This window comes from Pongo abelii, chromosome 10 (assembly GCF_028885655.2).
Source record: "Pongo abelii isolate AG06213 chromosome 10, NHGRI_mPonAbe1-v2.0_pri, whole genome shotgun sequence".
In the NCBI taxonomy this organism is placed as follows: Eukaryota; Metazoa; Chordata; class Mammalia; order Primates; family Hominidae; genus Pongo; species Pongo abelii.
In genome coordinates, this window is record NC_071995.2 from 108,843,126 (window position 1) to 108,858,360 (window position 15,235).

At 47.0% G+C, this 15,235-nt stretch overlaps 2 protein-coding genes across 5 annotated transcripts in view; both read right to left on the minus strand.

Moving 5' to 3' along the window:
* LOC129047182 (uncharacterized) overlaps window positions 1-15,235 on the minus strand; it is a 57,091-nt gene that overhangs the window by 1,592 nt on the left and 40,264 nt on the right. The gene's annotated exons all lie outside the window — the stretch shown is intronic.
* Window positions 3,075-15,199, minus strand: LOC100453736 (uncharacterized). 4 transcript variants are annotated; one of them, XM_054528217.2, is made up of 5 exons: window positions 15,043-15,198; window positions 13,295-13,465; window positions 6,407-6,582; window positions 4,534-4,729; window positions 3,075-3,245 (listed from the first exon to the last, which is right to left on the minus strand). In XM_054528217.2, the coding sequence occupies exons 3-5, from the start codon at window positions 6,501-6,503 to the stop codon at window positions 3,239-3,241; spliced, it is 300 nt and encodes a 99-aa protein (XP_054384192.1). In that variant the 5' UTR covers window positions 6,504-6,582; window positions 13,295-13,465; window positions 15,043-15,198; the 3' UTR covers window positions 3,075-3,238. The 4 variants fall into 4 exon arrangements, 2 of the variants coding, with proteins under 2 accessions (XP_054384192.1, XP_054384193.1); XM_054528218.2 differs by having other exon boundaries at window positions 14,789-15,198; XR_008512390.1 differs by lacking the exon at window positions 3,075-3,245 and having other exon boundaries at window positions 4,365-4,729; window positions 14,908-15,199.

Genomic DNA, 15,235 nt, shown 5'->3' on the forward strand with positions numbered 1-15,235 from the left:
AACAGTAGGAGATAGTTACTGTGATTAATTACATGTGTGTGCCATCATGTCCAGCCTAAAGGGTTTGTTTTAAATGCTTTGTTTACTCATTCAATTTATTTATTTAGTCCCTTCTCTCTGCCCAGCTGCTGAATGATATTAGCAAGTCTAAGATGATGGCTGCCCTCTATGAGCTGACCTTGGGAAGCTGAGACAGAGTGGGCCAAGACTCAGCCCCAACTGTTCTCCATCTTGGCTATGTAACCACCCAGAGAGCTTTCAAAATTGCAGCTCCCCAGATCCATCCCTGGAGACTATGATTTCGTGAGTCTGGGGAGTTATCCAGATACCTATATATTTGTTAAAAGTTCATGGCTGGGCGCAGTGGCTCACGCCTGTATTCCCAGCACTTTGGGAGGCCAAGGTGGGCGGATCACAAGGTCAGGAGATCAAGACCATCCTGGCCAACATGGCGAAACCCCGTCTCTACTAAAAATATGAAAATTACCTGGGCGTGGTGACACATGCCAGCTACTCAGGAGGCTGAGGCAGGAGAATCACTTGAAGTCAGGAGGTGGAGGTTGCAGTAAGCCGATATCGTGCCACTGTACTCCAGCCTGATGACAGAGCTAGACTACGTCTCAAAAAAAAAAAAAAAAAAAAGTTCCCAGGTGATACTGGGCACGGTGGCTCACGTCTGTAATCCCAGCACCTTGGGAGGCCGAGGTGGGTGGATCACTCAAGACCAGAAGTTCGAGACCAGCCTGGCCAACATGGTGAAACCCCATCTCTACTAAAAATACAAAAATTAGCCAGGTGTGGTGGTGTGCGCCTATAATCCCAGCTACTTGGGAGGCTGAGGCAGGAGAATTGCTTGAACCTGGGAGGCAAAGGTTGCAGCGAGCCAAGATTGCACCACTGCACTCCAACCTGGGCCACAGAGCAAGACTCTGTCTTGGAAAAAAAAAAAAAAAAAGTTCCCAGCTGATTCTAATGCATAGCCAGGGCTGAGGACCACTGGGAGGCTCCTGAAAAGACAGCTTATAGTTGTCAATAGCAAGTATGTTTGAAGAAGAGCATTCCTCATGACCCAGCAATAAAACTCTTACATATGTGCCCTAGAGAAACTCTTGTACATGTGCCGGAGTTATGGGCAAGAATGCTTCTGCAGCATTGCTTGTAAGAGGGAAAGCAAGACATAACCTAAATGTTCTCACACAATAAATGGATAAATTGTTGGATTCATACAATGGGATGCTTTGGGCCAGGCGCGGTGGCTCGTGCCTGTAATCCCAGCACTTTGGGAGGCTGAAGAGGGAGAATTGCTTGAGCCCAGGAGTTCGAGACCAGCCTGGACAACAGGACAAAACCCTGTCTTGACTAAAAATACAAAAATGAGCTGGGTGTGGTGGCACAAGCCTGTAGACATGGAGGCCAAGGTGGGAGGATTGCTTGGGCCCAGGAGGTCAAGGCTATGGTAAGCTGTGATTGCACCCCTGCACTCCAGCCTGGGTGACAGAGCAAGACCCTGTCTCAAAAAAAATAAAATAAAATAATTTTAAAAATGGGATGCTTTGGAGCAGTGAAAATGAATTAACTAGAGCTGTGCATATCAACATGGAAATAACCTAACATTGAACAAACAAAGCAAGCTGCAGTGTGATATAAAGTTTAGAGAAATCCAAAGCAACACCATGTACTCACAACTACCTATTCATGAATGTGCATAGCAGCACTATTCAAATAACCCAAATGTACATCTATGGATGAATGGATAGGCAAAATGTGGTCTATCCATTCAATGAGATATTACTCAGCCATAAAAAAGGAACAGAGTACTCATACATGCTATTACATCGATGAACCTTGAAAACATTATGTCTGCTACCTCAAAGAGGCTAGTCACAAAAGGCCACACATATTGTTTGACTCCATTTATATGAAATACCAAGAATAGGTAAATCCATACAGACAGAGAGTAGATTGGTAGTTGCAGGCGACAGAGGGAGGGAGAAATGGCGAGTGACTACTAATAGGCATGGGGTGTCCTTTTGGGGTGATGAAAATGATCTGGAACTAGATGTGGTGGTTGCACACCTCTCTGAAATGCCACTGAACTGTTCATGTTTACAGTGGTTTATTTTGTGTTATATGAATTTCACCCCAATAAAAAAGTAAAAATTATATTTTTTACGTATGTAGACATATATGTGCTTAGAAATATAAAAACAAACAAGGGAATGACAAATGTCAAATTCAGGATTTCGTTTAGAGATGCAGTCTTGCTGTGTTGCTGAGGCTGGAACGCAGTGGCTATTTCACAGGTGCAATCATAGCACACTACAGCCACAAACTCCTGGGCTCAAGAGATCCTCCAGTCTCAGCCTCCCGAATAGGTGGGACTGCAGGTGCAGCCACTGTGCCCGGCTGCAGGGTGTTTATAAAGGGAAAGGTCAGAGAATGAGATGAAGGATGAGTTTGCAGGGAGCAAAACTGGATTAGTAATGCTTTATTTGTTAAATTGGATGCTGGTATGTGGGTGTTACGTTATTCACAATACATTTTAGTATTTCTATAGCATTTATTTAAAAAGAAAGATTGTCAAGAAAGATGTTGGGCTAAGAGGTAAGAGATCCAGATTTGAGGCCTAATCAGCATATATGAGACGAAGCTTTTTATTTTTTTTGAGACAGAGTCTCCCTCTGTCACCCAGGCTGGAGTGCAGTGGCACTATCTCTGCTCACTGCAACCTCCATCTCCTGGGTTCAAGCAATTCTCCTGCCTCAGCCCCCCTAGTAGCTGGTATTACAGGCATGAGCCGCCACACCCAGCTAATTTTGTATTTTTAGTAGAGACAGGGTTTCACCATGTTGGCCAGGCTGGTCTCGAACTCCTGACTTCAGGTGATCCACCCACCTCGGCCTCCCAAAGTGTTGGGATTACAGGTGTGAGTCACCGTGCCCGGCAGAGACAGAGGTATTAAATAGAATTGTAACTGCTCAAAGGGTTCACCTTGCCTGCTGCCTAGACAGAGCCGATTCATCAAGACAGGAGAACTGCAATAGAGGAAGAGTAATTCATGCAGAACCAGCTGTGGGGGAGACCGGAGTTTTATTATTACTCAAATCAGTCTCCCCCAGCAATCAGGGAACGGAGTTTTTAAGGATAACTTGGTGGGTTGGGGGAAGCCAGTGTGCCAGGAGTGCTGATTGGTCAGAGATGAAATCACAGGGAGTCGAAGCTGTCTTCTTGTGCTGAGTCAGTTCCTGAGAAGGGGCCACAAGATCAGATGAGTCAGTTTACTGAGCTGATCCATCAAGTGCAGGGTCTGCAAAATATCTCAAGCACTGATCTTAGGAGCAGTTTAGGGAGGGTCAGAATCTTGTAGCCTCCAGTTGCGTGACTCCTAAACCATCCCAACTACTTGGGAGGCTGAGGCAGGAAAATCGTTTGAACCTGGGAGGTAGAGATTGCAGTGAGCTGAGATTGCGCCATTGCACTCCAGCCTGGGCAACAGAGCCAGACTCCGTCTCAAAAAAAAAAAAAGTTTCAGTGCTGTGTCAAAGAAAAAAAAGAGGGAATGAAATCCAGTTTGCATACTTTACCTGTAGGAGGGGAATACTGTGATCACGAAAGTGAGTTTGTGGTGTCCTCCCTTTGGAAAGAAAGTACTAATGACCATCCCAGAAATACTCTCCCGACCTTGCTTGGTGACTAAGGCAAGCCATGTCACCCTTCCAGGTGTTAGGTTTAATCCTGAATGAAGAGAGAACTCTCAGCCTCCCTAATCCCAATGACCTTTTTGCTCTAAGAGGCTATAATTTTATGCATTCTACAGAAGGCAAAGCTGCTGGTGCCTGGAGCTAACAGGGGTGTGAAGAAGCTGAGGATTTTACTGGGCCAGGGAGGATGGGTAAATTTTGGGGGTGTGGTGGTGCATGCCTATAGTCACAGCTACTCATTAGGTGGAGGTGGGAGGATCCCTTGAGCCCAGGAGTTCAAGACCAGCCTGGGCAACACAGTAAGACTCCAGTCTCTTAAAAAGAAGAAAAAGAGGAAAGCTGGAAAGAGTCTGGGAGGTAGAAGAGAGCTAATGGGAGAGAAGTTAGGGCCATTGATATGGTTTGGGTGTGTCCCCACTCAAATCTCATCTTGAATTGTAGCTCCCATAATTCCCACATGTTGTAGGAGGGACCTGGTGGGAGACAGTGACTAAGTCTTATGAGATCTGATGGTTTTATAAGAGGTTTCCCCTTTTGCTTGGCTCTTAGTCACTTGTTGCCTGCCACCACGTAAGATGTGCCTTTCGCTTTCCACCATGATTGTGAGGCCTTCCCAGCCATGTGGAACTGTGATTCCGTTAAACCTCTTTTCTTTATAAATTACCTAGTCTCAGATATGTCTTTATTAGCAGCATGAGAACAGACAAATACATCCATCAAGGGGCACTCACAGGCAAGTCTGGATGAGGAGGAGCCCTGCAGTGGCAGGGAAATAAGGATGGAGGGTGAGGTTAAGCCCATGGAACCCTCAGGCTGCTTGCGCTGGACTCACCAAATGGAGATGAAGGTGTCCACCATAAAGTTGTTCTTCAGAGTCCCAATCCACATGCTCTGAATACGAGTGGCTTTCACAGACTTACACTGGCATCGCAGGTGGGATGGGCTCCATGCCAGCACGGTTAGATTGTTCTTCAAGCTCTGCAGGGAGGATGTGCCTTTCAGCAAAGTTCTTCTCCCCCTTACAGCTCCTAAGGTTCCAGAGCAAAGGTAACACCAAAGGGCTGAGCCTCCAAAGTGAACTGCCCTCATATCCCTTAGCTCATGACTAACCCAGGGCCAACAGACATCTTCATGGACCCCTAAAGAGCAGTGGCGCTGGGCACTGTGCCTGCAGTGCAGCACGGAGGAGCTGAGCATGCAGCCTCTGCTTCTCTTTTTTAAATCCAAAGAGGAGAATCTAATCAAGTTCATCCCTGGTCCACTAGGCCATGGTGGGGGCTCAGCAAGGGTTGAGGACCCAAGAGATGCTCTGAGAAGAAAATGGGGGAGAGCCCCACCCCCAAGGCAAGTTAAATCCCGATTATATTAGTTTCTGTAACAAATGACCACTAACTTAGTGGCTTTCAACAACACTAATGTATTCTTTTCCACTTTTGGGGGTTAGAGTCCTAAAGTCAGTCTAACAGGGTAAAAATCAAGGGCTAAAAAGAAAAAATATAAATTAAGATCCCAGCTGGGCGCAGTGACTCACGCCTGTAATCCTAGCACTTTGGGAGGCCAAGGCAGGTGGATCACTTGAGGTCAGGAGTTTGAGACCAGCCTGCCTAACATGGCGAAACCCCGTCTTTACTAAAAATACAAAAATTAGCCAGGCACAGTGGTGGGCGCCTATAATCCCAGCTACTCGGGAGGCTGAGGTGGGAGAATCATTCGAACCCATGAGGCGGGGATTGCAGTGAGCCAAGATCATGCCATTGCAAACTCCAGCCTGAGTGACACAGCGAGACTCGTCTCAAAAAAAAAAAAAAGAAGATCCCAGCACAAATCACTCAGACAATAATTGCTGAAACTTTTGAGTGTCTTCTAGATATCTCTTTATGTCCACACCAAGACACACAGATATACTGATGTTACGAACGTGGCCACACTACAGGCTGCAGGCTGTTTTGTAACTTGCTCTTTTTACTCAATAATATGTTATTAATTCTTTCTATGACAGTAAAGATATATCTGTGATAAAGATAGATCTATGATATACAATCATTTTTGTGGCTAAAGAGTATCCTAGTGATTGAATATATGAAACTGCCCATTTTGGCAGGTCATGGTGCCTCACGCCTGTAATCCCAGCACTTTGGGAGGCCAAGGCGGGCAGATCACTTGAGGCCAGGAGTTCAAGACCAGGCTGGCCAACATGGCGGAAACCCTGTCTCTACTAAAAATGCAAAAATTATCCATTTGTAGTGGTGCATGCTTGTAATCCCAGCTACTTGGGAGGCTGAGACAGGAGAACCACTTGAACCTGGAAGGCAGAGGTTGCAGTGAGCCAAGATCATGCCACTGCACTGCACTTCAGCCTGGGCAACAGAGTGAGACTCTGTCTCCAAAAAAAAAAAGAAAAGAAAGAAAGAACTGCCCATTTTGTAGGCCATAGCTATAGAATACAGGCAGTTCCATATGGCTCAAGCTAAGAGGAACATTGTGATAATTTGCCAGTCAGTCTCTGGGATAGATATTTAACTGGAACTTTTGTTCAATTTTCCCAATTATAAACAATTTTTGGTAACCCTAATATGTCCTTACCATGGGCCAACCACTCTTCTAAGTCTATTTTGCTGACATATATTAACTTTTGCAATTCTTACTCTCCCCCACCAATAAAATGAAAACAAAAACCAACTCTATAAGGAAGGTGCTAGTATTACCTCCACCTAATAGCTGAACAAACTGTGGCATGAATGAAGCGAGAAGCTTGTCCAAGGTCACATGGTAAACAGCAGCGCCAGCTCTGAACGCAGCCATCTGGCTCCACAGCCTCAGCTTTCTTAAATGCTATGGTAAATGGAATTCTTTTTCCAATTTCCTTTTCAAATGTTCCTTGCTGGTGTAAAAAAAAAAAATGCACACACACAATTAATTTTTGTGTGTTGATCTTGTTCCTTGCGACTTTACCTGAATTGGTTAATTAGCTCTATCTAATAGTTTTCTTGTGAATTCTTCGGGATTCTCCATATATGGGATTGTGCCATCTGTGACTAAAGATAGTTTTACTTCATTCTTTGCCATCTGGATGCCTTTTATTGCTTTTCTTGTCTAATTGCTCTGGCTAGAACTTCCAGTACAATGTTGAGCAGCAGCGGTGAAAGCGGGCATCCTCGTCCTGCTCCTGATCTCAGGAAGAATGCACTCAGGCTATGCTCCTAACAACTGTGCTCACTGTCTGTCCACCCCACATTCATGTTGCCAGAAATCCCTGCACAAGCTTCTTCTCACACCTAAGGCATTAAATCTGTAGGGCTTCTGGGTCAAAGGGTGTGCACAGACTTACACTGGCACTTTTCAGAACTTACACTTACTCAGAACACTTTTCTATCTGAGTTCATTTTCCTAAATCATAAATGCTTGAACCATTTCATGCTTCCATCACCAAAGCAAGAGTGTGTACACTGCCTCTCAAGAGGGGCTTGACAAACAAGAGGTGTGAACTTGGTTGAGAGAGTTGAGGGTCTGATCACCAGGCTGGGAGCACATGGCCTGTAGGATGGGGGCTGTGAGTTTGAAGAAGAGGAGAGACATAGTAGCAGTGTGCAGCCATTTGAAGAGGGACACAAGGCAAAACTCTAAGCAAAGGTGAAAGTTACAGAGGGAAAGATTTTGGCTTATTTTCTCAGGAAGAAAAGTGACAGGGCAGTCCCAGAGCAGAACAAGCTTTCCTTGTGGTTACTGCTGGTGATGGTGAGGAAGATGATGAAGATAATTTTCATTTACCACATCAACTTCCGTTTCTCTCCTGTCCCCTTTCCATCTGCACTTAACATCATTTCTCTACTAAAAATACAAAATTAGCCAGGCATAGTGGCGCATGCCTGTATTCCCAGCTACTCGGAAAGCTGAGGCAGGAGAATCGCTTGAACCCCGGAGGCGGAGGTTGCGGTGAGCCGAGTCACCCCATTACACTCCAACCTGTGCAACAAGAGTGAAACTCTGTCTCCAAAATACCCCCGCTTCAATCCTACATTCTCCTACCACCACTCCACGCCTCTCTTCTTCATAGCTAAGTCCCCTGAAAGAGTGAGTCATCATATCCATTTCTGCATCTCCATTCACTCCTCTGCCCACTCCAGTCTGGCTCCCACCCCCATCCCTTCTCTAAAGCCTCTCTTGCCAAGTAAACAACAATGTCATTGTCACTAAATCCAATAGACACACCACATAGCTGATCTTCCTGGAACTCTCAGCACCAGTTGACACTATGACCATGCCCCACCTCCCTCACCTCCTTCCCTTAGCTTGCAGGAATCCATCTTTGCCTGACTTTCATTGGATCTCTGTGGCTACTCCTTCTTAGAATCCTTTGGGGACTTCAGCACTCCCACCCCTTAAAGGTTAGCACTTCTCCGGGGTCGGTTCTAGGCCCTCTTGCTTTCTCATCTACTTCTTCTCTTGCTGGTGAGTTGCAGCTTCTTCCATGGTTCTAGTTCCCATCTATATGCTGGTGATACAGAAACCTACATCTCAGGCTGGGCGCAGTGGTTCACGCCTGAAATCCCAGCACTTTGGGAGGCTGAGGTGGGCAGATCACCTGAGGCCAGGAGTTCGAGACCAGCCTGCCCAACATGGTGAAACCCCATCTCTACTAAAAATACAAAATTAACCAGGTATGGTGGCGGGCACCTGTAATCCCAGCTACTCAGGAGGCTGAGATAGGAGAATCACTTGAGCCCAGGAGGCAGAGGCTGCAGTGAGCTAAGATCGCACAACTGCCCTCATATCCCTCAGCTCATTGCAATAGAGGAAGAGTAATTCATGCAGAGCCAGCTGTGGGGGAGACCGGAGACTCTGTCTCAAAAAAAAAAAAGAAACCTACATCTCAGCTCCAGATTCATATATCCAACCACCTATTCAACATCTACATGTATATGTTCCATGAACACCTCAAACTCAATGCCTTCAGTTCTGACCTCATCTTCCACCCCAAATTGGCCCTTTCTCCTGCATTTCCTATCCCAGCAAGTTATTCCAGCACCTATCAGTTGTCCAAGCCAGAAACATGGCACACTCCTTGACTCATTCTCTCCCTCTTTCCCTCTCACCCATTCAGTTGCCAAATCCTACTGTTTTACCTTCTAATATTGCTCAAAGTCATCTACCTCTCTCCTCTGCCTCTATTACCTCCTCAGTCCAGGTCACCATCAGCTTTCCTATCTGGACGACCCAATAGTCTCCTAAATGGTCTCCTTTCCTCCAGTCTTACCCTGTCCCCTCCACTCTCTATACTGCACACTGCATACTTTTTTTTTTTTTTTTTGAAACAGAGTCTTACTCTGTCACCCAGGATGGAGTGCAGCAGCAAGATCTCGGCTCACCGCAACCTCTGCTGCCTGGGTTCAAGTGATTCTCCTGCCTCAGCCTCCCGAGTAGCTGGGATTACAGGCATCTGCCACTACACTCAGCTAATTTTTGTAGTTTTTAGTAGAGACGGGGTTTCACCATGTTGGCCAGGCTGGCCTTGAACTCCTGACCTCGTGATCCACCTGCCTCAGCCTCCCAAAGTGCTGGGATTACAGGTGTGAGCCACCACTCCCAGCCTACACTGCATACTTTAATGAAAGCATGGACTACGGTGTGAGATGCTTAGGTTCAATCTCAGCTCTACCACTTACTGGCTACACGACCTTGGACAAGTTACTTAACCTTTCTGAGTCATTGTTTCTTCTTCTGTAATAAGAGGATATTAGGGCCGGGCATGGTGGCTCATGCCTGTAACCCCAGCACTTTGGGAGGCCAAGGTGGGTGGATCATTTGAAGTCAGGAGTTCGAGACCAGTTTGGCCAACGTGGTAGGACCCCCTCTCTACTAAAACTACAAAAATTAGCTGGGCGTGGTGGCGCACGCCTGTAATCCCAGCTACTTAGGAAGCTGAGGTAGGAGAATCGTTTGAACCCAGGAAGCAGAGGTTGCAGTGAGCCGAGATCGTGCCACTCCACTCCAGCCTGGGTGATTGAGTGAGACTCCGTCTCCCAAAAAAGAAGATATTAGTATTCTATTCGGCAGGGTTTCCAGTTTTAAACAACAGAATTTATTCTGCTGAATTTAAGAAGAAAGATTGTCCAGAAAAGACAAATCTACAGAGGCATAGAGTAGATTCATGGTTGCCTGGGTTGAGCAACCATGAGGAGAGAGTGGGAGTGGGGAGTGACTGTTAATGGGTATGAGGGCTCTTACTAGGCTGATGAAATGTTCTAAAACTGGATCATGGTGATGGTTGAACAACTTGGTAAATTTACTAAAAGTCATTGAAATGTGTATTTAAAATGGGTGATTTTATGATATGTAAGTTATACCTCAATAAAGTTGAGAAAAAATATAGAAAAAAAGTTTTTTTTTTTTTAGATAAGATCTCACTCTGTCACCTAGGCTGGAGTCTAGAGGCATAAAGATGACTCACTGCAGCCTCAATCTCCCAGGATCAAGCGATCCTCCCACCTCAGCCTCCCCAGTAGCTGGAACTACAGGCGTGCACCACCATGCCCAGCTAGTTTTTTTTTTTTTTTTTAGAGATGGGATCTCACTTTGTTGCTCAGCTGTTCTCAATTGGTCTCAAACTCCTGGGCTCAAGCAATCCTCTCATCTCAGCCTCCCAAAGTGCTGGGATTATAGGGGTGAACCCCTGCAGCTGGCTGAATAAAGAGATTTTTTTTTTTTAGAGTCTTGCTCTGCTGCCCAGGCTGGAGTACAGTGGTATGTCTCAGCTCACTGCAACCTTCGCCTCCCAGGTTCAAGTGATTCTCCTGCCTCAGGTGCCTGAGTAGCTGGGATTACATGCACCCGCCACTACGCCTGGCTAATTTTTGTATTTTTAGTAGACACAGGGTTTCACCATGTTGGCCAGGCTGGTCTTGAACTCCTGACCTCAAGTGATCCGCCCACCTCAGCCTCCCAAAGTGCTGGGGTTACAGGCACGAGCCATCGCACCCAGCCCCCCACTTTTTAAATTTAATTTTTAAAATTGTCTCCATATTTTTATTTATTTTTTATTGTTTTGAGACGAAGTTTTGCTCTCATCACCCAGGGTGGGGTGCAGTGGCGCAATCTCAGCTCACTGCAACTGCTGCCTCCCGGGGTCAAGCGATTTTCCTGCCTCAGCCTCCAAGTAGCTGGGATTACAGGTGCCTACCACTACGCCTGGCTAATTTTTGTATTTTTTTTTTTAGTAGAGATGGGGTTTCACCATGTTGGTCAGGCTGGTCTCAAACTCTGGACCTCAAGTGATCCACCCGCCTTGGCCTCCCAAAGTGCTGGAATTACAGGTATGAGCCACCACGCCTGGTGAGAGATTTTTATATTTATTTATTTATTTATTTATTTATTTATTTATTTATTGAGACCAAGTTTTGCTCTTGTTGCCCAGGCTGGAGTGCAATCGTGTGATCTCAGCTCACTGCAATGCCTGCCTCCCAGGTTCAAGCGATTCTGCAGCCTCAGGCTCCCAAGTATTAGCCAGGCATGATGACGGGTGCCTATAATCCCAGCTACTTGGGAGGCTGAGACAGAATTGCCTGAACCCAGGAGACAGAGGTTGCTGTGAGCCAAGATCACGCCACTGCAGTCCAGCCTGGGCAACACAGCGAGACTCTGTCTCAAAACAAACAAACAAATGAACGAACAAACCAATGAGCTTGGAAGTGAATTTTCCCCAGAGTCTCCAGACAAGAACTCAGCCTGCTGATGCCTTGATTTAGGCCTGTGGGACTGTGTCAGTTTCCACCGCTGTGTAACAAATAGAAACTCATACAGCCTCAGACAACCCTCATTCCATAGGGGAGCTAGCAGTCTGCAGAGGAACAGAGTGGGGCCCTCTAAGGCATGAGGTCCAGGGAAAGGGATCCCCTATTGTATGGTTCAAAGGGCAATACTTCCCTCTATTCCTGAATTTGAATTCTGCTCATATCCAGCATCCCATGTGATTCCTTGTGTATGGAAGTGTTGCCTGGGGCATACGTTTGGAAAGCTTGGGTCTCATGCTGTGTCCTAGCTGCAAGGGAACCTGGGACATTCAGTTGTGACATGTATTAGGGAGTGGAACTCATAACACAGAGAGTTCCCCAAACATGTTGTGGCCGTTCAGGTCATGATCAACCACTCCAACAACCAATATTATAGGATTATGTAGGAGGATCAAATAGGCCAATACATGTCACATGCTAAGAATGGAACCTGGAACCCAGCACATGCTAAGACCTCAGCAGCACTCAGTAGCTGTTATATTTCAAGCAAAATAATGTCTTTAAAATGAAAATAGCGTAAAACCTTTCACGTTTTCTGTATGTTTGAATATTTTCTACTAAGATGCTGGGGTTTGGGGGGACAGCTCTCCATGCTTTCTCAGTGCCCCCCAGATGCAGCTGAAGGTGCTCCACGATCTCACCCCTGCTAGCTTCCCCAGCCCCACCTTGGCCTCACCTTCTCGGCCACTGTACATGCCAGTTGCGGGCCTGTGAAGAAGCCAGACAAATTGCTCCTTCCTCTTCTCAACACTGTGCTACCCACGCAGGAGGGCTGAGAGGCTCCAGTGCAGGGTGAGAGGATGGGCTGGGGTGGTATCCCCAGTGGCCTGTGGGTGCAGGAGAGAAGCCTCCATCCTTGCCCCTCAAAACAAGAAAACCAGATACCAAGGCAGCTTTTCATAAGGCTATAGCCATTCATTTGAAAAAACCATGCTTATCTTTTGAGATAATGTGCTTCCAACTATTTGGGTGTTTTGGTGTTAGACATGAACAAAGAGATGAAGATAGATGGTAGTAGGCAGGTGTTTAATTGCTTGCCTGAGATCCTTTATTTATTTATTATTATTTTTATTATATATATGTATACATATGTGTGTGTGTGTATATATATATATGTATATACATTTTTTTTTTTTGAGACTGAGTCTCGCTGTATCACCCAGGCTGGAGTGCAGTGGTGCAATCTCGGCTCACTGCAACCTCCGCCTCCTGGATTCAAGCAATTTTTGTGCCTCAGCCTCCCGAGTAGCTGGAATTACAGACACCTGCCACCACGCCCAGCTAATTTTTGTATTTTTAGTAGAGATGGGGTTTTGCGATATTGGCCAGGCTGGTCTCGAACTCCTGACCTCAGGTGATCTGTCCGCCTTGGCCTCTCAAAATGCGGGATTACTGGAGTGAGCCACCGTGCCCACTCCTTGGTCTCTCCTCAGGTTGGTAAAAGGCGTCATCAATCACTCAGGAATCCAGAGCCATCCTTCACCTCCTAGCAAATCCATCAGTTCTGCCTCCAAAACACATCCCGGCTTTGTCCACATCTCTCTGGCTCCACCATCCCATTCCAGCCCAAGTCTCCATCTCCTCACATCTGGTGACTTCAGCAACCTTCTCACTGGTCCCTCACCATCATTCTGGTCCCACCGCACTCTATGCTCTGCACAGTGGTCCATGAGAGCTTCTAGAAACATGAGTCAGATGGTTTCACTTCTCTGCGTAATACTTTTCAGTGGCTTCCCATGGCACTGAAAATCAAATTCCAACTCTTCCCGTCCTGCCCCCTGCTCTGGCTCCACCCTCCTCTCTTACCAGGTTCTGGAACATGCTGTCCTTGCTGTTCCTCTTTTGTGCTTCCAGATCTTTGCATTTACTGTTCTCTTGGATCCGTGTATCACGTGGCTGGATTCTTCTCCTACGGGGTCACCTCCAGAACTGAGTCATCTCTGGCCTTCTGACCTCCCCCTCAAGCTCTCACATCACCTAGGTGTCAAGGGTGGGATGAGAATGTGGCAGGCCTCATGTTTCTATTTCCCTGAAGATGGCCAGGGGCAGGCCGGGCGCGGTAGCTCATACTTTGGGAGGCCGAGGCAGGCGGATCACTTGAGGCCAGGAGTTCAAGACCAGCCTGGCTAACATGGCGAAGCCCTATCTCTACTAAAATTACAAAAATTAGCCTGGTGTGGTGGCACACGCCTGTAGTGCCATCTACTCGGGAGGCTGAGGCAGAATCACATGAATCCAGGAGGCGGGTGTTGCAGTGAGCCAAGATCATGTCACTGCACTCCAGCCTAGGTGACAGAGCAAGACTCCATCTAAAAAAAAAAAAAAAAAAAAAGGCTGGGCGCGGTGGCTCACGCCTGTAATCCCAGCACTTTGGGAGGCCGAGGCCGGCGGATCACCTGAGGTCAGAAGTTTGAGACCAGCCTGACTAACATGGAGAAACCCCATCTCTACTAAAAATACAAAATTAGTAGGGCGTGGTGGTGCATGCCTGTAATCCCAGCTACTCGGGAGGCTGAAGCAAGAGAATTGCTTGAACCCAGGAGGCGGAGGTTGCAGTGAGCCAAGATCGTGCCATTTCACTTCAGCCTGGGCAGCAAGAGCAAAATTCTGTCTCAAAAAAAAAAAAAAAAAAAAAATCGGGAGCAGAGGGGCCACGCTTGAGTTGGATTTACTTCTCCTGGTGTCTGGTGTCTCCCCTACCTCAGTGCTGGGCTCACTTCTATTCAGCTGGAGGAGGCCCAGACCCACAGGTGTGTGGCCACCCACTGGGAAACAGGTGTCCAGCCAGGAGCTCCATTTTAATAGCCACGAACTAGTACAGCAACACCATCTCCATGGCGACAGCCAGCCTGGGACCACAAATGACAACACAGGCTCACTGTTGGCCGTAGTGGAGGCTAACTGGGCAGAGGAGAAGCAGCAGCTGTGAGTGGAGTTTGTTCTCCTGTCCCTCTCTCAACCTTCCCTAGTCTGTGGCCATTGGAAAAGCTTCTGTGAGGACTGGTCTCCAGGGAAGAGGGAAATCTTCCCAACACAATGCAACCATCTTTTATTCCTTTGCTTTCAATCTTCCCATGGTTTCTCAACTCACTCGGAATAAAATCTAAAGAATTCTCCTAGGTGGTGCCATCGCAAGCAGCTTGGTTTAAGCAATAGCTTGGTGGTCACAGAAACCAAATAGTAGTTAAGTACCAAGGTGAGCTGGCAGCCTCCGTGGGCCAAGTCGCACATCCCAAATGAGCAGGGCTTCTGGTGGGACTGAGGAAGGAACCAAGGTAAGAATAGGAGCGCAACAATTACCTAGATAGAGTCTCCACAGCCCAGACAAGCCAGGACTAGAGAAGTAGACTTCAGAAATCCCTGGAATTTCTGGCTTTTGGGAAGACCTTGTAACAGATCACTGTATTTTGTCTGCCTACCCTCTCCACTTCCTTTTCCCATTTTGTCTGGTAACAGGATCTTCCTTCCTAAGGAAAATCCACTGGATGTGGTTCAGTAGGGCTCACACTGCTCCGTCATCTTCTCGAACTCCAGACCTCAGGTGATCCACCCACCTCGGCCTCTCAAAGTACTAGGATTACAGCCGTGAGCCACTGCACCCGGCCGGCTCAGTCATCTTCCTCCTATTTCCTGCCACAGGAGCCAGCACGTGACCCAGACTGGCCAGTGGGATGACACCTTGGCCCAGGCGGTGATTGGTTCAGGGATGGATATGTAATTCACATCCAACCAATCAGAGTCTTTCCC